Raw genomic sequence first — 24422 nt, 5'->3', positions numbered from 1 at the left:
CTCAGCTCCCATTCGAATACTGACCTGGCTGCATCTTTCTTGTTTTGAAGACAGGCAAAATTATTGGTATGTATCACTGTAGACTAGCAAACCCTAATATTTTAATTATGAGTGAAAGTGAAGAGATTCCTACAAAGGAAACAGAATTGGTAACTTTTCTTGCCATACAGACACGACAGTTACAGTATAATTGAACATATAAACAAACTTTATGAATTGTGTGCTAAATTACATTCAAGTGTAAGTCTTCTGACAAAATAGACATATCATCAGCCTTTGATATACTTAGTTTGATGCAGAAACACGCTATCAACTCATCAGGTAATCACTTCCAACATATCAGAATATGGGAAGGTCTAAACATCAACAGTATGTATTAGGGCTTCCAATCCCTGTTTGCATTATCAGATATAACAATGTCCTGATTTTTGAAAGGCATTTTTACCACATAAAGGCTACTGCTAATATCACTATGCCAGGCCTTTTTACTAGAAAGTTGCAGAGCTTAAACAGTGGTTCGTCCAGTATATACACACAAGATTAGCCCAAGGTTAAGTCTTACAATTTTAAGAGTTTTTCAGAATAATAATATTCAGATTTTTACTCAAAACCAAGAAAAAGATCACATTCCCACAGAAACAGTTAATCTCAGGTGAATCTGTCTCAGAGGCTACAGCCCAACACTACTCAGGCCTAGAAATATTCTAAAACAAATTAAAAAAATGTATCAACAAGAAAAATAAGTGATTTCCCTAAGCATTTCCATAGCTTGCATAAAGACATCAATTACCATAGCTTGTCTTCTAAATTAACGATTCACAGCGATGGATTATTCATGCAAGTCGGCCAGCTGAACACTACACTTTGACTCTGGGGAGAAAGTATAGCATGTCTTAATTAACTATATTTTGTATAAGCCAGAAGACAGTCAGAAAAATGTTATTTCTCTAGTCAACCAGGTAAAATGTAAGAAAATAAAACTAGTGGTAATTTAAATATGAAAAAGTCTGCAGTAGTCTCCATAATCCTTATTTAAAGTGAACTAGCAAGAGCATGTTGCCTCAGTGAGCTCTGTTAAGTAGTTCCAAATTGCTGTTTTGTTGAATGAACTGATTTGAGATCTACTCCATTTAAGCATGAAAAAAAGATGGAAATTTCATGTTAATATGCTGTTTCCTGTTGTATCCACAACCTCGCAAGACTTCAGTGATGGCACAATTTCTTGTTTCAAAAGGGTATCAAGTATTTTCACAGCCTTGACTGAAATTCAACTCAACACTGAATTTTTCTATGAGTGAATGATACATTATCTCAAATATTTTCCAAATGACTGCTGTATTCTAACAGCCTCCTTGAACATAGATAACATTTGTGTTGTGTAAATCTACTGATAATATTTGTTACTTTGATCAGAACAGTGCAAAATATCTCTACAAGTCAAACAATATCTAAGATTTGCAATTGTTAGCTTTCAAAGTGTTATTCAATCATTGTATTGAAAGATTTACAAAATAAAAATGTGAAGTCTATGATAAATGTTACCATTTATCCTTAGAGTAAGTAAAACGAACAATCTAATATCTCTAAAAATCTATACCAAACTGCTCTAGGATAGCAAAGACCACCAGGCCTGATGAATTATATAACCACCTAGTTGCTTACACAGCTTATATACAATACATTAAGGTTGTTAAAAGTATTAATCACATCTAAATAGACCTTTACCCTTTAACGAACTAATACCTAGATGCCTCACACTCATTACTGGATTTTATTTTATGAGTAGAAGAGTCCGTTTTCATTTTACATTAAAGAAACACAGGTTATGTATAGATTAAATGACTTGTCTACTACCAAAGGATCTAAAACAAAGTAAGCTTTTTTTTTTTTTTTTCCTTCCTTTAAAACTATCCTGTCCATTGGTGTAGCATTCTCTGAGCCTACCCAGGACAATCCTAGGGCCTTTGAAAGCAAAAATGTCCTTGCTCTCTTGGTGCTTCAGCAATACTTCTGGGGGTTCTTCTAAAGCCCTATAATTCTTAAGGAATTAAGTAATAACTCAAATATAGAATAGTTACATAAATAAGGATTAGGAAAGAATGGTGCATATCAATTGAATTAGTCTCTACCAATCCTGAAATGACAAATAGCGGGAACACATATTATCATAAATCTGCCTCCGCAGGGCTTTCACTGCAGGTAAGATGACACCCTATTAGACCTAGTTCCTTGTAACAATTTTTATAGGCAGATTTGAATTTATGTTGCTTTCCTCTCCTTCCAAATAGAAGATATCCTTGTGTTCTTGTTGCAAAATATGCTTCCATCACTTCAATAATTTATTTTCATTGAGATTGAGTGAAAGTTTGTCCTCTTCATGCTCAACAGTATTTTGCTGTCACTTCATATATGAAGATCTGGTATCAGTTACGTCAAATTCACAAGTGTACTGTGTTTTGATATTGTATGTACACTTTCCTCCCTCGTGTATATGAAAGATTACCAATGGCCTTTTTTCACTTCATGCATATCATCCCCTCAAAATAAATCTACTTACAGTCAATTTGTTTCTTACTCATATTCACGGATATCTTCTCTATACACCCTGCTGCTCCAAATCCCCCATAATTAGACATTTAGACATTTATCCCCCATAATTAGACATTGCCCAGAGAAGCTGTGGATGCCCCATCCCTGGCAGTGTTCAAGGCCAGGCTGGACGGGGCTTTGAGCAACCTGGTCTAGTGGAAGGTGTCCCTGCCCATGGCAGGGGGGTTGGGACTAGGTGATCTTTAAGGTCCCTTCCAACCCAAACAAACCATTCTATGATTCTTTGATGATTCTATGATTTCGGCTTGCTTGTTCTTTTGACACTTGTTTTTCCTCATATCTCCTCAGATATCCAATATGCTGCTTTCTTTAATATTTCAACACATGCACGGTAGGGACAGCAGACGGAAACTGCCAGCTACAGATGACACCAAGTAGCTTCTGGGCAAGGGGAGGCTCCACAAGCTGTAAAATCCACATGGATTTTTGTGCTACCATGACATTTTCTATGCCTCAGAGATGCTGGGGAGGACTAACCAAAGACATTCTCCTACAGGAGATTAAAAACAAGCATGGTTATAGCATGCAGTGACCACACAGGTGACAGTGAATTGAGAAGCTGCATTCAGGCATGCATGGCACCTGAGACTTCAGAACCTGACCCCAGGAAGAACAAGAACACTTACAGCTACAAAGCACCACAAACATTGTTTCAGGCTGCTTAGTCCTATCAGGCATCACCCTTCTATTAAGATTGTTACCTCACGTCTCTGGCTAAAAAAAAACAAAACAAAACAAAACAAAACACCCCCCCCCGCCCAAAAAACCAAACCACACAAAAAAAACCCAAACCCAACCCACATCTGAACAAGTTGACATGGGGGTGGGATACTTCACAGACCACTTATTTTCTGTTTGAACTGGTAGTAATAAAACTACTCCTGCTTACTCTAAAAAGCAAGCCACAGCTAGTACTCCTCACAGTTCTGCTTCCTTGCAACGGCATTTTCAGATGGCAGAAGTAAGGAGGGGTGGGCAATGCCTCCTGAAGATTAAAAGAGGCAAAGATTTGTATGCACACACTGCAAGAGCACAGAGCCCCACAGGCATAGCAGAGGAAATGCTAGAGCATGCAGAGGGAGATCTCTACAGTTAGGCCTGCGCACTGAGGCAGACACATAGAACAGGCAAGCAGATGAAGAGGGAAGGCCCAGTTCTGATGCAGAGGAATGATCTAAGGCAAAGGTGAGACATTCCTTCCAGACTTTCACTCCTATCAGTTACAGACAACATGTAATCCCTATCCTGCAACACTTACGTCAACTTTACTGCAGGATGAAAATGAGATCATAGCAATCAAAGACCAAACCAGTGCTGAATTAAAAGGGCTCAGCTCTGCATCTCCTGTGTTCACAGCGTAAGCGCTAGATGGTTGCTCTTTTCAACACCTTGCCTTACTTCTCTTAAGAGGTTCTCAGACACTGCTGTCCTCTTCTTCCCAGCTCCTCAACTTGCAGACCTTCATTAATAGCTTCTTTGGATAAAGAGAACTGGGAGAACAGATGTGTTCATGAATTCTGTGACCAGACTAATCACAGCCAGAGTCACAGGACAAGGAAAAAAGAAGACAGTCCATAGCGCATGCAGTCGTGAAATAAGATTTTATTTTTCATGCTAGACTGTGAAAGTATAGCAGGCACATTAAGCATTAAACTAGAAGTCTCTTCTGTCATCTTCAACTCAAACGTCAGCTTTGTCAAATGTTACCTGAACCTTGATTTTAGAAGTGTGGAGTCAGCTTTGGGTTTTTTTTGCCTTTTTTTTTTTTTTAGTAACAAAAACACTTGCTGCCTGTAACATTACTGTGAATAAACAATGTTACTTTATTAAAGAGGTTTTTATTCACCATATGTAAGTGCACATGCTTTTAAAGACAAGATGGAATTACTACAGTGTTTTAAAAGTCCATATCCAGTTTAATAAGAGACCAGTTTATTCCTCTTTAGTACTTGTAAGAATCATTAGACATCTTTCAACTCCCACTAATTACTTTGTTTTTGGCAGACATTACTGTTTCCTCCTCCTGCTTTTTTGAATAAATCTGAAATTAACAAGTCAATAAACTGACATATTTACAGTAAAAATAACTTGGCTTCCCTGTCTTTTTCCTCCCACTTCTCATATTTCTCTTTGCAGATGAAAAGGTTATAGTTCAACCTACAGGCTTTACATATACTTAGAGCAATTTGGGTAGGGACCTAGGCATTTTTCTTTTACATCAACAGGATCTCAAGTTGAAGACCTGATATTACAGTAAGCTGTTCGTGTTGTCTTAGGTCTTGATTAATAGCTTTAAATAGTTTAGAAACTAGAGCAAACACTTCTTTTGAAAAAAAATGTCCACAAAAGAAAACATGAGTTGCTTCAGTGAACTCAAATTGCTATGCGAAGTACACAATCATTAAATGCTCCAAGAACTGCTTTAATTTAAATGTGGAAAGAAAAGCATTCGAAAAGGGCAGTTTTAGTGTACCAATTAAAAAAAGATGTCTTAAATCTTTAAACCCATTTTCTTTCTAACTACAACTTACATAACTGAGATGTATGGGGAAAACTGGGGCAGCAAACATTACCTCAGACATAGAAACAGTTGCAGAAAAACAATGTTGTGCTATACTGCCAAAGAAGGAGGCAATCTCCAGTGGCTAAGTGATCATGAGGAGTACAGACAGGCTGTCGTTGGCAAAGTACCCGTGCTCCTAACATTACCTTGACATGACAAGGTCCATTAAAAAAATCATGTTGAAAAGTAGATGGCCAAGTTCTCCAGCTTACTCCAAACTTCTATAGGAGAATCAAGGGCTGGAACAGCATCACTGCTCGAAAAGTATCAGATGAAAATGCAACTAGTGAGCAAGTGTTTGGGCATGTTATCTTCTTGCAAAGGCAATTAAAGCATTTGCTTTCCTGTGGTATCCGAGCAAAATTCTCAGAATTCGGTCAGAATTCCAAAAGCAAAGCAAAGCCTTAAATATGTTGTTCAAGAAAGTTAGAAGGGAAATGATAGTTTCCTCTTCTCAGATGAGGAAGTCCCCCCAACCCACTACACATACAGAAACGTGGATGACAAAAATAGATGAAAACAGAAGAGCACAGGAACTGAAGTTCTTCCGAGGTTTGGAGAGATCATCCCTAGCTCACAAGTGCTTATTTTCGTATATTTAAGAAATTCCACTGCACACACAGTACAGTTTCAGTTTTAATTCTGACAGATTTGATCTTCCTGGAAGAAGCCAATTGTCCATTAGCCCCATAAAGTCATCATGGGTTTAGAATTGTCAGACATACACAGCAAATTAGAAATAGTTTACATTATTAAGCAACTCTTTGTTTAGATGTAATGGTGAAAGACTGCAGGGCTGAGGTACATCAGTGGAAAGATATCTTCAGATTAATAGGCTCGCTATTTGGTTAAAATTAATACAACCACATTATTTTAACTTTCTTCTTCTATACAGTGTCTTACTTGTTACAATTGATTCTTCCTGAAAGAATAATCTTGAGATCTGAAAAAATATTTCTCAAGAATTATCATAATATTTAAACACTCAACTAAACCAAAAATCCTTTACAACACAGGAGGTCAAACCTTATTAACCCAAAAGCCAGACACATATTTAAGTCATTTGCTTGTATCAATAAGAAATTCTCTTTGCCCATCTCATAGCTACAGCTGCCTTGCAACGACTCTAAAAGACCAAAAAGGATGCAGATAACACACAGCTTTTATCACATTAGCCACAGTCTGCAGTTTTCATAATCATTAACTTTGAAGTATATTAAACAAAGCAGAACATGACCTCACAGTTGGTATTTTAATCACACCACATAAGAACAAGTCTTTATCATACATACTTTATTAAGGCCACCAAACAAGACGCTTTCCAGAACTACCCAAAACACAAACAGGCGGAAAAGAGCACTACTGTTGCACAGCCAAGTGAAGCCAGGCAGTGACCACACTACAAAGGCGGTTAATGGGTTAATGATTTTAAATGCAGAGTCACCAGACAACTTCCAACACCTACCTCTGACTTTGGCTGGGCTGAGGGATCAACAAGAAGCAGAATGCATGCACGTGTATGAGACTAACAGAAAAAAGAAATTGAAGCTTTTAGTTTTAAAATAATGCAATGTAGGATAGCTTTACTTATTAGCAAAATGCACAGATTATCCTATCTACATTTATGTTTAGTACAATATGCGATTACCTTTTTAGAAACAGAATTTGGGGTAGGGAAAGTGAAGAGAGGGACGTCTTTTTTTTCAGTGAAAGGGGGAAACTGAAGATATTTCATACAGGAATTAATCCTACTTGAATTCTCACAGTACTGTGTTGTTAGATACCTTCTCCAACATAAGCCCCCTTTCTAATGACTGTACTAAGGTATTTACAGTATAAAAAAAAGTATATTCCTAATGTGATTGATGCAGTTTACTTACATCTCTGTCACTTTGTACTGCTTTAAATACCAAGTGCAGAGGGAAAATAAGTCCAAAACTTTACAGTTATTATTGAATTGTAGGATTAATTTTTTGTCTTGAAGTGGCTAGCTTCATTATATCCAGCACAACTTTACAAAGAAGTTTAGAGAAAATATGTTGTTCTGTCAAGTCAATAATTAAAGATTCAGAAAGTATTTCCTCTCCTCCTGCAGGAATAAGTGTTACATTATTTCCCCCTACCCCCAAGTTCCACTGACCTTTTGTCACCCAATTCACAGGACTAGCAGTGCTTGAAAGACATGAATTAAAGCCAAAAATCATAAATATATTTCCAAATTTAAAGTTAACTACTCTGGTCTTTCATGTATTTGAGGAAAAAAACAAAGTCATCACTAATCACAGTTGACTACATAGACATCTTTCCCTACCATCTGCCCATTACACTGACATGTAACCAGAGATACTGACTGTATCAGGTATATACAAGTGTATATAAAATAAAGAAAACCAGACATTAATTTTTAAAGCCATGTTTACACACCAATTTTTAACATTATTTTGAACACACAGCATAATCAAGATGAGGACAGCCTAAAGACTGAGTATAGGACAGATGTACCCTATATTAATTCTTATTCAGCCTGTGTTTTACAAAGCCAGAGTAACGTATCGCCTACACAGAACATGGATTGTTAGAAATTATTTTAAAAGGTATTCTGCCACACCAAATATGCATCTTCATGGATGATGAACAACCCAAAATAAAATTTGAAATTTTGAGAAAAAAAAAAACATTAGATATGTTAGTTGAAAAGGACTTCACAGAGCTAAGAGTAGCTAGATCTTGATGTGAAGAATCCTACTAGCACTAACCCCTCTTCCCTGCTATATTTTGTGATAGGCAAGATTAGAAGTTGAATTAAACTACGCATAAACATGACATTACGTCTACAGCATAAATTTTCAAAAGAGTTATTACAATAATGTAGTGTCCCTAGAACTCTGCTAGACTATGTATGAACATATACGCATCCTTCCATCTGAGGGGAAGAGATGAGAGGAGGTAACAAGGGATCCAAGTCTTAAGAATGAACACAAAACCACACCACACCAGCACGCTCCCGCAGGAAGCGAGTCATTTAACAGCTCAGAGGCACATTAATCCCAGGCCATTTTTGGAATCAACTTGAGCTGGCAGCGCTGTAGCCAAAGCGTTCAGTAGGCCAAGATACACAGCATATTGTGTGGTTTACAACAATGAATATGAAAGTAGATGAGTGACAACTTCATGAATACTTTCACACACATGTGAACAAATCATTCACTTAAAATGGTAGATGGGGAGACAAAGTCAAAGCAAATTTAAAAACCCAAACTCCATCTCAAACTCGACTTGAGAATGTGAACATACAGGATAGACAGTCTTGTGAAGATAAATTTTGGAACTCATGACTGCATTTAATAGCAAACTAAACATTGCCACAAGCCTTCACCTTGTATTAGCTCTTTAGTTGCCCTGTGTAATTCTGTAGACAACCCATACCTTGAAAGAAAAAGCCAAGAACAATTCCTCCTCCCTCCCTCCCTCGGCAGTTATTCCTCATCACACTCAACCAAGCCACAACAACTCTGAAAAATACAATAGACATAAAATAGGAAAGTATGAATCTGGTCCAAGACCTCGCTGCTTTAAAAAAAAAAAAAAAAAAAAAAAAGACAGAATCTGGAAAAGTATCACAAAATTGATGGAGAGGGATAACATACTCTATTTTAAGGTTTAGCACCTGTAGGACTGCAGCTTTGTAGTTTTACTTTAAAACATACTAATTTCACTAAAGGATAAAATCCCATAGACATGCATTTGGCTCAGTCTATGCTATGACATTTTGGTAAACGTCTCTCACCTAAGCAGAATGGCATCATTTTCCATTAGACTGAAGTACCGATCACATAAACAATGAGGAGACAAGAATTGGAGAACCAGAGATCATAGGTGATTAATAATATACAATTCATACACACTATGCAAGTTTTAAGTAGCCCTTTAATAATAAGATGTGTGGAGTATTTGATATATGAGACGACATACATAGGTCTGATGAAAACAAAATAAGGTGGTGCGAGGAGGACAAAATTCAGTACATGTAATAATGTATAACAATCCAGGTGGTTTTGTTTTTTTTTTTCCTTTTTTCCCCACCCAGTGTTCTTGCTCACCTACGCGAAGGTGACGGAGACCGGCAACATACGCACATATACGCACATGATCTGTCTGTTCCCACAGACAGACATCAAAGTCTTCCCACTTTGCCATCTCACTGCTACAAGAAGTTACAGCCAATTGTTTGACAAGTTTAATACTTTAGCTGTTCATTCACATGTTCGCATTGGAATTCATGTGTCTTATTAACATTAGGTAATACTGAGCAGTACTTAGAAAAAAAAAGGTAGTTTTAATACTGATGCATCAGAAATGCAGACACAAATCCAAAACCGAGTTAACGCTTTAACAATTCAGCTCATTTTAGATGCAATTTAAAACTTTGAATCTTAAAGCTTGCCAGTAACACAACTACCTCGACAAATAACACACAAGTTTACTCAGTTTTTTTAATAGCCCCAACCCCCAAATACTCCGTATACACACGCAGCCTGCAGAGCAGTGAACAAGCTGACAGAACCAGCGTGCCACGGACGAGAGAAGCCCCTCAAAAAAGGGCTCCAGAAGCACGGCTCCGGCTGGGTAGCGACCAGAAAACCCACACAAACCTGCGCGACGTCACCTTCTTCGGCACACGGACGGCTTTTTGAGAACTACTGCTGCGACACTTACCACAGTACAACTTGAAAAACAAAGTGCCGGTGCTGAAGCGCAGACGCTGGCGAGCGGGGCTGAGGGCTCCTCGGGAGGCGGGAGCCGTTTCCTCACCGCCGGGGCCGGCCGGGGGAGAGACAAAGGGTGACCGAACACCTCAAGGGGTTTGGGATGTGTGTGTGTGTGTGTGTGTCCGTGTCCCCGTCTTAAGTTCTCCTACCGCCGAGGAAGCGCCCTCGCTCCCAAACGCCTCCTCTCCCCGCCCGCCCCCTCCCAGTCCCCCCTCGCCGCCGCGCTAACCCGCGTCGCCGCCGGCGGCGCCTTCCCGCCCGGCGCGAGCCGCCGCTCCCACCGGCAGTCCCCCCCCCTCTCCACCACACGCCCCCTCCTCCGCACAGCCGCTACCCGGACAGGCGTGCCGAAACAGAGCGATAGAAAGCTTCGCTCTCGTTTAAGCGACAAAACCGGAGCCGCCGCCTCATAACACGCGCTCACACCCCCACCCCTACTACCGCCAGCGCACTCACCAGCCCGGTGACTGCTACCGCTGCCCGCCGCCGCCGCCTCAGCCCGCCGCTCCGCGCTCCGCCGCGGGTGTGCTCCCCCCCCTCCCCGCCTAGTCCTCCCCTCATCCTCACTCCACCGCCCTCCCCACTCCCGCCCCGCCGTCTCTCTCCTCCCCTCCTCCCACCCGTCCCGGCCCCTCCGCTTTTGGGCCCGCCTCCTTCTCCCTCCCCCCTCCCCATCCAGTCTCTGTCTCCGCCCCCGGGTGCCGCGTGGCATTGTGGGGCTTGTGGTCCGCGGGCGGCGGACTACAGAGCCCAGGGGCCCGCGCGGCCGCCGGTTAGTTCCGGACAACGCCTGGTGTGTGGTAACAGCGGCGGACGCTTCCTCCTTCTCCTCCTCCTCCTCCTCGCAGGCGCTTCCTGCGCGGCGGTGCAAGCCCACTCGAGGGCTCCGTGGGTCGGGGGGAGGCGAGGTGAGGTGCTAATGCCGTGCCTCGCCGCCGGCTTTCCCTTCTCGGCGTGTGCCCGCGGAGGAGCGGCCGCGTTTGGAGGAGGCGGGAGGCGGTGAGGGGAGGGGTGGGGGGGGGGGGTGTCCGCTAGTGTGTTTGCGCAGGGCCTGGCTCGCCCTTCGGGGCTGCGGCGCGTTAGAAGCGTAAAACTCTTTCCAGCATCGGGGCCTGGCTTGAGGGGCGGCGGGGAGGAGGACAGGGCAGGGCGGGGACCGCCGGTAGGTCCCGCCGCAGGTGAGCGCGGCCTCGGGCCTCGCCGTGTGAGGAAAGGCGGAGAGTGTCCCTTCGTCTCCCCGCCGGGGAGAGGGTCCGGCCCTGCCGGGCGTCTGACCCGTTTACTTCTCGCCCCGAGGCTGAGGTGCGGCGGGGAGAGGGCTTGTCCTTCTCCCCGTCCTTCCCGCAACCCGCCGTTCCCCCGCCGGTGGTTTGGGGCCCTCTTCTCTTCGGGGGTGGTGGTGGGGCTGCCCGGCTTGAGGCCCCTCGGCCTGGGCCGCCCCGGGAGGGCCGGCCGGCCCTGGGAAGCGTAGGCCCGGATGTGTTATTATTTTTAGCTCGTCCGAAGGTCGGAGCGGAGCGCTGTCAGGTGGCTGCGGTGAGCTCCGGCGGCCCGGTCAGTGCCCTCTCAGGTGGAGGAGAGATGAAAAACATCTCGGCTCCTTCCCGCAAACCTGGCGGCTCCGGGGCGGACAGCGAGCGTGCCGGGCAGGGACAGCGGGGACCCCGGGCGGTGCTCGGCTCGGTAACCGAGCAGTCTGGGGAGACGTTCAGTGCTTGGGTGTCCCATTAAGCTGCTCACTGAACTGGTGAGTTGGGTTGGTTCCTTTCCTGTAGCTTGGACATGCTGGGGCACCGGTAGATGGCTGAAAGCCTGGGCCAGGTTTGTGCTGTTCCTGTTATCAGGGGAACTAGTTGCCCTTTGGTATTTGTTTACTCGTTGGATGCATTTGTATGTTTGAAACTGTGAATTACCTGTTAATGTTTGATAGAGTAATAGCTTTACTTTCACATTCCCAAAGAGGAAAAAAAGAAACAGGGCTGCGTTGTTGTGATTTTATATGCTAAGAGCCGTGACCTGTTTCAGTTATACTGTATAATAATTTTAATGTTGCTAACTAGCGAAACTGGGGCGCAGTGCAGGAGGCTATAGTTTCTCATGTGCTAGGCAGACACAAAAGCTGGGTGTATTAGGACAGACTAAATCACTTCCATTTTGAAGTTCAGCACTGCGAAAGAACGTGAACTAATTGTAAGCCTGACTTCAGAGCAAGTCTGGATTTTGTTTTTTAAGTTGATACGATTCTAAAAATAGACATCTTGGGTTTATTGCAAGTTTGTGTGATTTACGAATTAGTCATACGGATTGCTCTTCCAATAATAAAATGCATAAGCAGTTATGCTTTGTCAGAGTGAACTCAACTGTAAGTGGCTATTATATGTGTATGGAGATGTTTGAAAACTGCATATCTATTCTAGCGAGAGGCATTTAAAGATACTTTTAAAACTTCAATGCTCTTTTGTGGTGACATTCCTTTTATTAACTCTTCAGTGAAACTGCTGGGTGTAAGAGTTAGTAGAATATGGAATCAGTGCAGTAGAGTACCTTTTTTAAGTTTCTTGTTATCTCTACTGATTTTAAAATATGGAGGCTGTTATCATAAGAGTTGATCTGTATGCCAATTCCAGCGAATTCAACCATGCTGCCATGAAGTCACCTCGGTTTTAAAAAAAGAAGGAAAGTTCTGTATCTGAAGCACAAAGCCTTTAAACTTTGTACCATGTAGCCTAAGTTATACAATGGGAAATAATTGCCATCTATAATTGAAATACAGTGCTGGCAGGTAAGTTACCATCTGACAAGGAAAAGGAGTGTGGTTTTTTTATTTCTTTTAAGTGACCATTAATAAAGGAAACTTAGTTACCAAGCTATGCGTGGGGTATGCGTGTAGTTAAAAGGGCATACTCTGCAATTTCTTTTCTTCTGTGAAATTTGCAACTGTAATTAGTAAATTACCTAAACTTCCTCCTCCCATGCACATTGGTCTTACAAATAGGAGCCAAGCTCTTTGCCTCTGAATTCAGGGTAGAATTCATGCTGCTATTTCCCTTCCCCCACTCTTTCTTCTGAACTTAAATTAGTTTTTCTGGTAACTCAGGGGTCTTGAATCAGGTTAAAGGTAAAACCTCTTCTGAATCCTCACTGCAAAAAGTGGAGCAGACCTTCTTGGCAGTAAGGATAGCCTTTTTTCTAGCAGGAATAGAGCTGTAATTTTTGCTAGAAGCCAACCATTGAAATAATCATTCTGGTAGATCACCGCCTCAGGCCTTGTTCCTCTTTAGTACTTTTCTAAAAAAGAGTATTAATGTCGAGGTGCTTAAAGTTTTCCAGATCTAAGGTAGATGGAGCCTGGGGAAGGGAATAGAGACAACCTCAGCACATAGGTAGATCTACTGATGACCTAACTGAAGATTGAAATCCTGCCAATTGATACCCAATGTTTCTGTTGTTTTAAAACTCTACAACTTTTAAAATCGTGAGACTCTCCTCTCTTCTCTTCAAACACTGTTTCGAAAGATAGTGTTAAACCACCACCTTTCTTTCATGGGTACCTTGCTTGTTTTCACACTGGCCAATGAGCAGATGTGGGTTTGGGCAAGATTACTGCACTCTGTAGTGATACTGTGATGATTATATTCTTAAGTAGCTCTGCAGTTCTGCCACTTGATTTTAGTGCGTAACCAAAAGTCTGTCAGTAAATGACATGGATTAGAGAAAGCAAATTATCACCTTAGACACTGATAACCGTAGTTTTGGGAAGTGTGGTAGGGTTTCCTATTTACCCTTTTTGGCTTACAGGAAGTTTATCTTAACATAGGTTTTTTTCTGATAAAGTTCAGTTGAGAGATTTAAAATGTCATTGGATGGATATGGGGGAATAGGTCTATCAAAGAATCCTTCCAAATTTGTTCCTCATCTAAAATGTACCAGTTCTCTCGGTGTTTGCTGAATAGCTGGGATAATTTAGTGCTGGAACTTAAAGGTTAGAATCTAAGATTTATACTGACAGTGAAAGTATATACTCTATGTTAGTACTTCTCTTGGAATACAGCTTGATGTGTTCGATGGTTTAAGACTGAGCAGCCAGGATTGCATTAACTGGCATCTTAGCATAGTTTTCAAACTTAGATTCTCTTTAAATTCCCTATATCATTCTGTACATTCTCTCCGATGGTTGATTTCATCTGATGTAGCATGACACATGATTGTAATTGCACGTACACAGATTTGAATTTGTGGGATCACTGTAAGGAAAAAAGATCAGACTTGTATGCAGATTAATATTTGACAGTAACCTACTATCTTCACCTTGTCTTCCACCTCAGACCAATTAACAAGTTTGCCAGCAGAGTAACACCTTTTTTGCATCTTACAGCAATTTGCCAGGATTTTCTGCACAGCACAACTACATTGTGCTGTTCTAATAGATCACCTTCTCATGGAATCTTATTCCATCTTTTTTTTGAGAATGCAAAAAAACCAATTGGCAGATGGAACTAGGGTAAGCTTGTCTCACATAAAAGACTCTTTTGAGATTGTAGTGAACTGAAGTTAAGCTTTTAGAAGACAGTGTTGTCATAAAGCTTGGCAGTGATGCAGATGGCTGCTTTTGATCACGTACCAAAAGAAATACTGAAAGCTCCTAGTTGCTGCATGATAATGGGCATTAAACTTTGGGTTTAGTCAGGCCAGTAGACTTTTGAAGGCTAGTGGACTTTCTAATAATTGATCTGAATAACAGAACAGAAACTTCAGTTTTCATGGGGATTTGGTCCATAATCAAGATTGAGACCTTCTTCAAAAGTACTTGTATGTGGTTTAGTGCAGCTATGACAAACTATCTTTCTGTAATGCAAATAAACGTGGGGGTTTTTTTGTGAAGATTTTTATCCCTGCTGTTTAACACTAGCAAAGACTGCAGTGCATCTAAGTTACATCTGAAAGATGTGGAGAGGTTGATCCCTAGCCGCAAAGACAAATAGCATGGCAACGTTAGCAGTCAGATACCTGCATGACAGCACGACACTACCTAGTTTATCTTCTGGAACATGGGAAGTTTTCTGCAATCATGAACGACCAGTGTGATATATTGAATATATTTCTTTTCATATGTTGGCAACAAAAATATTTGATGTTCTCATGTATTTCTTGGGTGCATGTATATTTAAATCTACCTCTTGTCTTCAGTTGCAACAGTTGTATCCTTTGTGTTAATGTAAATCGAAGGTTTTGTATTTTGTTTGAAGTGTGTCAGTGTCTGGTAAAGAGGTAATAGATGGTGTATAATTGTTTCTATATGGGGGGTTTAACTGTACCGTGAATTAGTAACAATAGCTTATGGCTCTTCAGGAGAAAACGAGTTCTTCATGGTAGTCCACAGTGTAATAGGTGTGTAAAAATCCATCATTTCAGTTAGTATTTCCTTTTCTTTGTGGATACTGCTAACCCATAAAAACAAAGTAATTATATCTGATGGTTATTTTGTCCTTTTTTGCCCTTCTTCCCATGATCAGAAATTTTTTGGGTAGACTAGAAAAATGTTCAATGACCCGATTTCACTGTTTTAAAAACTTACTCTTGTTGAGAATACAGTACTCCTAGATAAAAACTTGCAGTAAATTAATCTGTGAATGTTGTGTTCAGTGTTGCTTGTTAGTGTACTATCTTGCGTGAGTATATATTTTTACTGAACTTCCAGAAACGCAGAATTAAGCAGTAAAACAAACAGCTCTCCATCCACTCTGCCCCTTACGTGCCAGAGTCTTTAGTGCAGGGAATATACATGTATAATAAATGGGGCAGCTTGTACTTGCAGTTGTGAGTGAAAACTTGTTCAGACATGTTCCCCCCCCGCCCACTAGAGTAGACCTTGCATGAATTTATGTAACTCTGAAACAAGTTCTTTAAAGATATTCAACTTTTTGAGGAATGATAAATATTCACTTGTACTCTTCCATGTTCTTGACAGCTGTAAAATATCTACGGGTAGGTGATAAAAATGTGAGAGTCCTGATTTTTGCCATTCCATCCACGTGCACATCTCTCATCTATACAGTCCCCTTTTTAAAGTCTCGGTAATCCTGTTCTGTGGTTATAGGAATTTGCTCGTGTATGTCATGTTGAAGGGTTGGAACAGTAAGAGAAACAAAGATGAGATTTTGCAATAAGCAGTCCATATCAGAAGACTTGTATAAAGAACTGTTGCTTGTTACTATAGTCATGTTTAGTTTTTCTTCAAATCATGTTTTAACTGTTGGCTGTTTCTGTGGTGTGACCAGTTCTTCACTTTTCTCACTTTTGGATATGTTCATACTGCCTAATCACATACTCAGATGAGACATGCATGGTAGTTGTAGTCATTCAAGTTCTTTTCTGTGCTTACTGTAATCAATAACAAATTTCAATTGTATAATTATAGCTAAACTACTATATATCTGCCCTGGGCAAAAAAGAATATCTGTTCTTTTATTTAAAGAGCCTGAAGATTTTTTAGCCAGTGAAGAGCATAAGGAGAAATACAGCTTGAAGAAATATCTGAGCATTTTTTAACCTGTTCAAACTATTGGGAAGTGATATTGATTACTGTAGTAGCTTCTGCTGTTTCTTAAAAATTTCACTTTTTTCACTTCTTACTAAAATATCAATAAAATCAGTATACGAACATAGAAATGCCTGATGTCTGAAGCTTATGAGGAGGAAAAAAACTCTTCCAGTGCATTAAATACTCCAAGCAAATCTAAAAATTAAAACCGCTAATCTCTTTCTGTGTATCTTTATTTCTAACTTGGCCTTTAGGTCTTTAAACTCAATTATGTTATATAAATATTTTTAAAATATCTTAGGAACAGAAAATTTAGCAGGCTGTAACAAGTATTTCTTATGAACTGTGGGGTGACCTTTTTTCTTTTCCACATAATTTCTGGGTCTGAGCAATGATCTCTCCATGATGGATATGATGAGCTGGTCTGGGTGGAGAAATTCCAAAACCTAGATTCAGTTACTGGAACAATAATTTTCCATTGAGTTAACATAGCTGTTGACACACCCTGAGTGGAAGCATGACTTAAGACTTTTGCTTATGTAAAATCAAAGATGCAGTATTTGGAATTCAAATGGGTAGAAAGTAGGCACTGATCTCCGGCAGAATCACAGCTTGATGCGTATGTGAAAATATGGAACATTTATATGTAGTCTTAATGTTAATTGTCATAATGCATTTGTATGGGTTTTGGGTTTACAGCATGTAACGCTTTTCAAGCTTTTTCTGTACGTGAGTTGTTGGGAATCTTATGCTGCTGCTTACTAGTGGTGGCAAGATTTTTGTAATACATATCAAATAAAATCCCTTCTTTCAGGAAAATTAATTCCATAACAACTTGAAGTAAAATTTTTTTGGTAGTACCTTAGTCTTTAAAATATATGTTCACGTAATAGATTTCAATTAGGGTTTTAAGTTACATGAAGTAGTCATTCCATATTTACTCAACTCATGTCATAATTCCTAGTTTCTAGGCAGTAACAAACTAACATTGTTCTGTGCCTTTTCATTTTTAGAACCTGTTAGTCATGAGCATTCATAATTGTGTGTGTTTGTGTTTGTTTTTTTTCTCGCACAACCTAAGGACGGTATATTTTTCAAGTTCTTCAAGTATTCTTGCACAACGAGGAAAAAGAAGAAACATTTCAGTGAATGCGGAGTTTTTTGCTTCTATAGTGTTTTCCTTGAGAAGTGGGTCTTTGAATGAGGATGACAATGGAAGAGATGAAGAATGAAGCAGAGACCACTTCTATGGTTTCCATGCCTCTCTATGCTGTTATGTACCCTGTCTTTAATGAGGTAAGATACATTTTGCTTTAGAATGTAATAGTCCCCTTTATATTGGGAAATATCACAGTAACAGGTTGCTCATTTTGATTGGGGAAGCTTTGCGTCTAACACCGTCTTCTTTCTGTGCATTGTTTTACCCTTCATTGTTTTACCGTTCTTTCCATGAGTACAATGTCATGCTCATCAAAGACAGCTAGTTGTCGTGGCCCTGGTTTTTTTTTTTGGTTTTTTTTTTTTTACATTTTACAGAGGATTTTCACAAAAATGCTAGGTTTGGCATTCTACGGCAGGAAGTAATGTACAGTTGAACATGTACCTGTGAACAGCTTGATACATTTTAGTTTTACTGCTAATGGTTATAATTTAATAGGATATTTGTTTTTCTGCGAGTATCGGAGATTGTCAAGATGTTCTCAAAAGCTTCTGTCAGGCTTCTGCTGTAGGCTGGATAAATGCAAAATCTGTCCAGTGTCATGTTTGATTTTTATGTTTTTTATTTTGAGGGGAAGTCTTTCCTTTGGGTTTAAAGTTTATACTATCCTTTATACTATCTCTCCCTCAAATGAGACCAGTAATTTTGAATGCTGCTATCAATTCCCTTTTTCATTATGCTATATAAAGCAAGACATGAGTACTTCAATTGTTTTGTTCTGATAACATTAGAATTGCTAATAATTCTGAACTTTTATTGCAGCTAGAAAGAGTAAATCTATCTGCAGCTCAGACACTGAGAGCAGCTTTTATTAAGGTGAGAAGTAACTTGTATTGAAGAATGATTGTTTAAAAGGTAAACCATATATGATGAAGCTAAAAAGCCAGCTGTCTTGTTTCTTTGTGTCTTTGTGTTTGAAGACTGCATCCTTAATCCAATAGTCTAAAGTGGACAATTGCATGGACTGTAAGTTTGAGATGTCTGCAAATGTTATGAGTAGAAATCTGAATGATACAAGCATATTGAGCAATTTTAAACAAACAGAATCTTGTCTTGTCCATGTAGTACAAAAGCTTAAATGAAGAATCATCAGTGAAGGTAATAAGATAATAAACTTAGTCTAAATATGACAAGATTATGTAGAATAGGTGCTCATGAGAAATAGGCATGTAACAGACTTTGGAAGTGGTTTACAAAGTAAATGGTAATGGGATTTTTTTGTGGCTGAGGATAAGTTCAGTGTTTGTGTTTGCATCCAGCAGTAAATGGAAAAAAAGATTCTTCTAACTTTTCTATTATATTCCGGAAGAATGAAAATACAGATATTCCTTTATTTTTTTAAATTCTTTAAACAAAAATAATTGTAGACATGACATACCTTAACATGTGAGCTATGCAACTAAGTAATACTTCCCTGTTTCTACACTTAAATCTGAGTGTACCTAGACAGTCTTTAAGTCTTAACTAGAGCTCGTACAAGTTAAATGTTATGACTGGTGGTAAGGAGCTAAGCTGAACGCAAATAATGTAGAAATTGAGATATTGGTAGAAATGGTAGTGCTAGCTAAAAAAGACAACACACCCTCATTCAACACAGCATAATTTTTTGATAGCAACACAGGTAGCGTGAATACCTCCAGTGTTAGTCTAGCTTTACTTAAATATGTCATCAATCAAAAGGGTGTTTTGGGGGGGGGGGGTTGGTTTGTGTTTGGTTTTGTTTTCTTTGAAGAACCAATTCCAAGATGATGTTTGAGCATATGATGTGATTCATAAAAGGCACATTTATAAAATGTCATGTGGAAGATGGGGGAGTAGCACCTGTGTTTGAGTGAATTAGATCCCAATGGATACAATATCTTTGTCTCAAAGCTTAAAGTTTATGGAAATATAAAAAAATATAGAATTTCATGGAAAACTTTCTTTCTCAAGTTGAAGTGAGTGGAAAGGCTTATTTGAAAAGTTGTTTATACAAAACCACTCATGTAATCCAAGAAAAATGGATGTTGTAGTGGAAGAATGGTTTTCAATGTAATCTGCTAGTTTAAAGCCATTAGACTTTTAAAGTTTCTAGCAAACTCCTGCGGTATATGAAGCAAGTTACATGAAAATCTGCCTTTGTGCTTGCAAATATGTCTTGCATATTTAAGAATAAAAATTTTCTTTGCCATACAGGCTGAAAAAGAAAATCCAGGTCTTACACAGGACATCATTATGAAAATTCTGGAGAAAAAAAGTGTGGATGTGAACTTCACAGAGTCTCTTCTGCGTATGGCAGCTGATGATGTAGAAGGTAATATCTTACCTCTTATGTTGAATAAATGTGGTTTTAATTACACTGTTAACTAGGAACATGCTTTTCTCTATGCCTGTTTTCGGAAGAGGTTATTTGTTTCTTAATAGAGATTTTTTTTCTTCAGCATGGCAGAAAAATGTTTGTATTTTCTGAATACCTGTTTTGGAGAAGTTAAATCTCCCTAAAAAACGTACTTGAATAATAAGAGAAAGAAAATGAATGTTTAGAATTATGTTTATGTGGGTGCATAGTTCACCTTTTGCAATACTAAAAACCAGAAAAAAGCATATATGGAGTATAATATTCACCTTCCTTTTCTCTGCTACAAAGTAAAAACAGTAGTTACACTGTCAGAGAAGGGGGTGTATACAGTAGGCTTTAAGTTATTTTAATACTGCATTTGATTAGTATAGTGTCTTCAGTGTCTCACTTAAAGTAAGATGGGCTCTTTTTCCAACTTGCAATAACAAAGATTATGTTGCACTGTGTTTCTATTGATGCAGAGCGTATTGCATTTTTCTGCTTATGGCTATTTTTCTGCTGTTCACCTTTGAATGTAACATTGCAATACTGCTGCACTTGGAAGTAGTGTTTTTAGCTGTCACTAGAGACTTGAGGAAAAACTAATGGTATCTTTAAATGTGTTTTTCCTGTTAGAGTATATGATTGAAAGACCAGAACCAGAATTCCAAGATCTTAATGAAAAGGCACGAGCACTTAAACAGATTCTTAGTAAGATTCCTGATGAGATCAATGACAGAGTGAGGTTTCTTCAGACGATCAAGTAAGTATTGTATATGTATTTTTCTGCAGATTGAGTTGTCAAACTTTTTATTTAAATCTGAATGTTCAAATGCTGTAGGATATGCTAGCAACACTATTCCCATTGGAAAGGAGCCTGATCCTTGCTTGTAAATGGGCGGACAGAGTTGAGGATTTTTAATGAGCCCCACGGTACTAGACTGAACTTAACTTGCTGATTCCTAGTTTGAATTCCCATGTCACTGGTCTAGATCTTTGCATTTGGTATTGCTACATCCTGTCTGACGCTTATTCTGTAGAGCCTGTTTTAAGAAGTGTTTGACTATTAGAAGGGGATTAAATTCCAACATTTAAATAGAATAGCTTAAGGATATTACAACTATCTTTTTATTGCCAAATAGGGACATCGCGAGTGCAATAAAGGAACTTCTTGACACAGTAAATAATGTCTTCAAGAAATACCAATATCAGAACCGGCGGGTATGTGCAATAACTCTTTTTATACAATATTTTTAATAGCATAAGAGGAAGTATATCGTTTTGATCAAAGGATGAATAGGAGAGCTTAACTGGTCAATGACATAATACTTTAACAACAGGATTGTTGTGCACTAGGTCACACCAGTTTTATAGGAAGACGACAATTTCTCTGCATGTCTCCTAAAAAAAAAAAAAAAAAAAAATCAATTTCTATATCTAATGTAACATTAGCCAACTTTCTTACGGGTTTAACCTCGAGATTCTCACTGTACCCAACAATATGTGAACTAAGACTCTGCTCCTGGTGTTTTTGTTTTCTTAGGCACTTGAGCACCAAAAGAAAGAGTTTGTAAAATACTCCAAAAGTTTCAGTGATACTCTGAAAACTTATTTTAAAGATGGAAAGTAAGTATGTTTTTGTACTAACATTTTACATAATGAAAGGCCCTGTTGACTAACAGGGGAAAATAGGACAAGCTTTGGGGCGTGAGCTGCCTTCTTCAGGACTTGCCCAATTTTTTCCTCACCTGTGTCCTCAGACCATCACGGCTGCTTTAAAATACTTTTATTCCTTTTGTAATGCCTTTGAGGAAAGGGAAGTTTGCTAAACTGCACCACTGTACAACACCCATGTACAGTGTTATCTTTGAACTTGAATATGTGAAGTTAAATTTCATGGCCCTGTGTGGTTTTTCTCAGTGTATATACAAGGACAAAAAACTTATGAATGCTTTATTGAAAAAAGTAATCTACCTATTTGAAGTATCATTTGCAAACACTAAACATCTGTGCAGTGTTTCTTTGATTTACATTTTTATTGTCCTTTCTTTATAGTTTCTTATAGTACTTCACAGTATTTGGAATTACACAGCTGATTAATCTTTTTATGTTTGAACATTTTAGCCTTCAAACTGAGGCTTTTTTCAGGTCCTCACCTTGGGTTTTCAAGTCACTGTTCTTCTGTATTTCACTGTAGTGACTGTTTTGGATGAAGACTGTATCCCTCTCAGATTTTGACAGTGCCAAAGTGTTCTATGTGCTACTGTTTTAAAGATGAGAACTAACTTTCATGTCTGGTCTTGTTGAGCTTGGCAAAGACTGTAAGAGCACCCAGGGGATGGTACATTAATGAAAGAGAGAGAAGTCTTGAGCCCAGCTGTGAATACTACCTTGCTCCTACCAAAGCATTCTTGTTTTCCCCGCCTCTTATTGAAATTGAGGCTAAGTTTGGTTATGATACCAAAATGAGAACTTTAGACCTTGGTAGCTTTATGATTACTGAACAGATATGTAGATAAGTTTTCACATGAACTAGGTCTCAGCAGTCACAGTTAATTAGAAAACTTTTTGACTGAAAAAATGAGGAAAGGATTGGATGTGTTGAGACATACCCCAACTATACTGGAAGAGACCAGCTTTGTTTAGCCCTATGTGAAGTGAATGCTGTGCTGCGTATTGTGGGCGTAAGCTTAAAGTGTGTTAGGTATTATTGATATTGCAAGAAATACCAGGTAAGGCTTGTATTTCCTTGTGGAAATCAGAAGTAATTTAAATCTGTCTGAACTGCGTGTTGAATAAGATACCCAGCTCCCACCAGAAGGTAACAGCGCTAAACAAAATAGTCACAGACGTCATTACTGAGCTGAAAAACTCAGTGACCCCACACCTCTTGCTTAACAGAAAGATAAATAAAATAGTATGTTGCTTCCATGTGCGCATGCTTAGTATTTCTTGAGGAAGGAGTCACAAATGCTGAAATTACTAGGGGATGAAGTGTTCAGCTTTCAAAAGAACAGGTGTTTAACAATCATCTGCTCCAGTCTCTCTCTTATTTAGCTAAAACCCCAGAATTAAATGATTGAGATGTCAATGATGATTGAGAGCCCAAGTCTTTAAGTTCCTGCCAATAAACATAGTCTTTCTGGGATTAGCCATGAAAATAAGTCTATCTGTTTGCCAGCAGTAAGATTCAGGTAGATCACGATATGGTAAAACATCAGTATGCTTCCAATTTGCATAGAGCCTAGATGCCAGTATATTTAGTTGCCCAAACTTAATGCTGTATTTATTAAATGGCATGTTTCTAAAAATGTCTGAAGTGGTATCTTTCTCTTTTAACAGGGCAATAAATGTGTTCATAAGTGCCAACCGACTAATTCATCAAACCAACTTGATACTCCAGACCTTCAAAACTGTGGCCTGAAAACTGTATATGTTGAGAGTTGTACTTTTCAATGGTGGATAGGGTACCTTTATATGTAAATTTTAAAGTTTTGACTGTATAAATTATCAGCCCCTCCTGAGGGGCCTAATGCAGGATTTTGAATGGGATTATTGCCATCTTACACCATATTTTTGTAAAACATTGTAGCTTAATCATAATCTCACAATGAAGATTTTGCATCACTTTTTGCTATTATCATTCTTTTCAGAATTATAAGCCAAAAGAATTTACGCCTTAATGTGTCATTATGTAACATTCCTTATAAGAATTGTAAATATTTGGTGTTCTGTTTCTGACATTTTAACTTGAAAGCGGAAAACTGCAAGATTATGTATTTAACAATATTGGTGGCAAATATTCAATAAATAGTTTACATCTGTTAGACTGTCTTTTTGTATGTGAACAAAAATGCGTAACTCATCTTTCTAGAACTGCAGAACATTCCTTAAATGGAAAAATTAAAATTATTTGGGTGCTTAAAGCTACTGGCAGTTCAAATTACTATAAAATGAGTGTTTTTCCTTAAAACTGAGATTTTGTCTGTGATCTAATGCTAGACCAGAACATCAGAATAATTCTATTAAAATGTCTTTGACAAAATAATGAAGAACCCCAGAAGTGAGATGTGCTTTTGGTTTTGATAGAAACTAAATCTCACTTCTTTCTTAATCTTCTGTTGGTGGTGAGTTAACAGGTTTTTACTCCTAGACTATTCTAGGGTTTTGAGCGGAGAACTACTTTAAATATATGCAGCTGAATATGCAGCAAAGGGTGAATTTAAAAAAATTAAGATAACTGGGTTTTATATTGGTACCTTTTTGGGAGGGAGGGGGAGAGAAGATAGAACTCTTCCAGGTAGCACTAGTAATGTCTATACTATGCATGCCATAAGGCAACTTTCTTTTTTTTTTTTTCAGGGACTGAAATCATGTGAGACCTCGATTAAAAAAATAACTTG

General features: G+C 39.0%; 2 protein-coding genes across 3 annotated transcripts in view; one reads left to right on the top strand and one right to left on the bottom strand.

Moving 5' to 3' along the window:
• SERPINI1 (serpin family I member 1) overlaps positions 1-10485 on the bottom strand; it is a 51443-nt gene extending 40958 nt beyond the window's left edge. Inside the window, exon 1 of the mRNA XM_030028125.2 lies at positions 10399-10485. The gene's annotated coding sequence lies outside the window, so the exon portion shown is untranslated. The remainder of the gene's footprint in view (positions 1-10398) is intronic.
• A 210-nt stretch (positions 10486-10695) lies between these two features.
• On the top strand, positions 10696-23846 carry PDCD10 (programmed cell death 10). 2 transcript variants are annotated; one of them, XM_030028486.2, is made up of 8 exons: positions 10696-10850; positions 17565-17779; positions 18465-18518; positions 19878-19995; positions 20656-20782; positions 21162-21240; positions 21563-21645; positions 23362-23846. In XM_030028486.2, the coding sequence occupies exons 2-8, from the start codon at positions 17684-17686 to the stop codon at positions 23441-23443; spliced, it is 639 nt and encodes a 212-aa protein (XP_029884346.1). In that variant the 5' UTR covers positions 10696-10850; positions 17565-17683; the 3' UTR covers positions 23444-23846. The 2 variants fall into 2 exon arrangements, with proteins under 2 accessions (XP_029884346.1, XP_029884347.1); XM_030028487.2 differs by lacking the exon at positions 10696-10850 and adding an exon at positions 10999-11120.
• Positions 23847-24422: the final 576 nt, after the last annotated feature.

The sequence above is a fragment of the Aquila chrysaetos genome, chromosome 10 (assembly GCF_900496995.4).
Source record: "Aquila chrysaetos chrysaetos chromosome 10, bAquChr1.4, whole genome shotgun sequence".
In the NCBI taxonomy this organism is placed as follows: domain Eukaryota; kingdom Metazoa; phylum Chordata; class Aves; order Accipitriformes; family Accipitridae; genus Aquila; species Aquila chrysaetos.
Note: the sequence above shows the minus strand (reverse complement) of the source record. Positions and strands in the feature narration are given on the sequence as shown.

Coding starts and splice junctions, on each gene's coding strand:
- PDCD10 (XM_030028486.2), top strand. CDS start 17,684: ATGAGGATGACAATGGAAGAGATGAAGAATGAAGCAGAGACCACTTCT. Junction 20,783..21,161: donor AGGTTTCTTCAGACGATCAA/GTAAGTATTGTA, acceptor ATTGCCAAATAG/GGACATCGCGAGTGCAATAA. Junction 21,241..21,562: donor ACCAATATCAGAACCGGCGG/GTATGTGCAATA, acceptor TTGTTTTCTTAG/GCACTTGAGCACCAAAAGAA.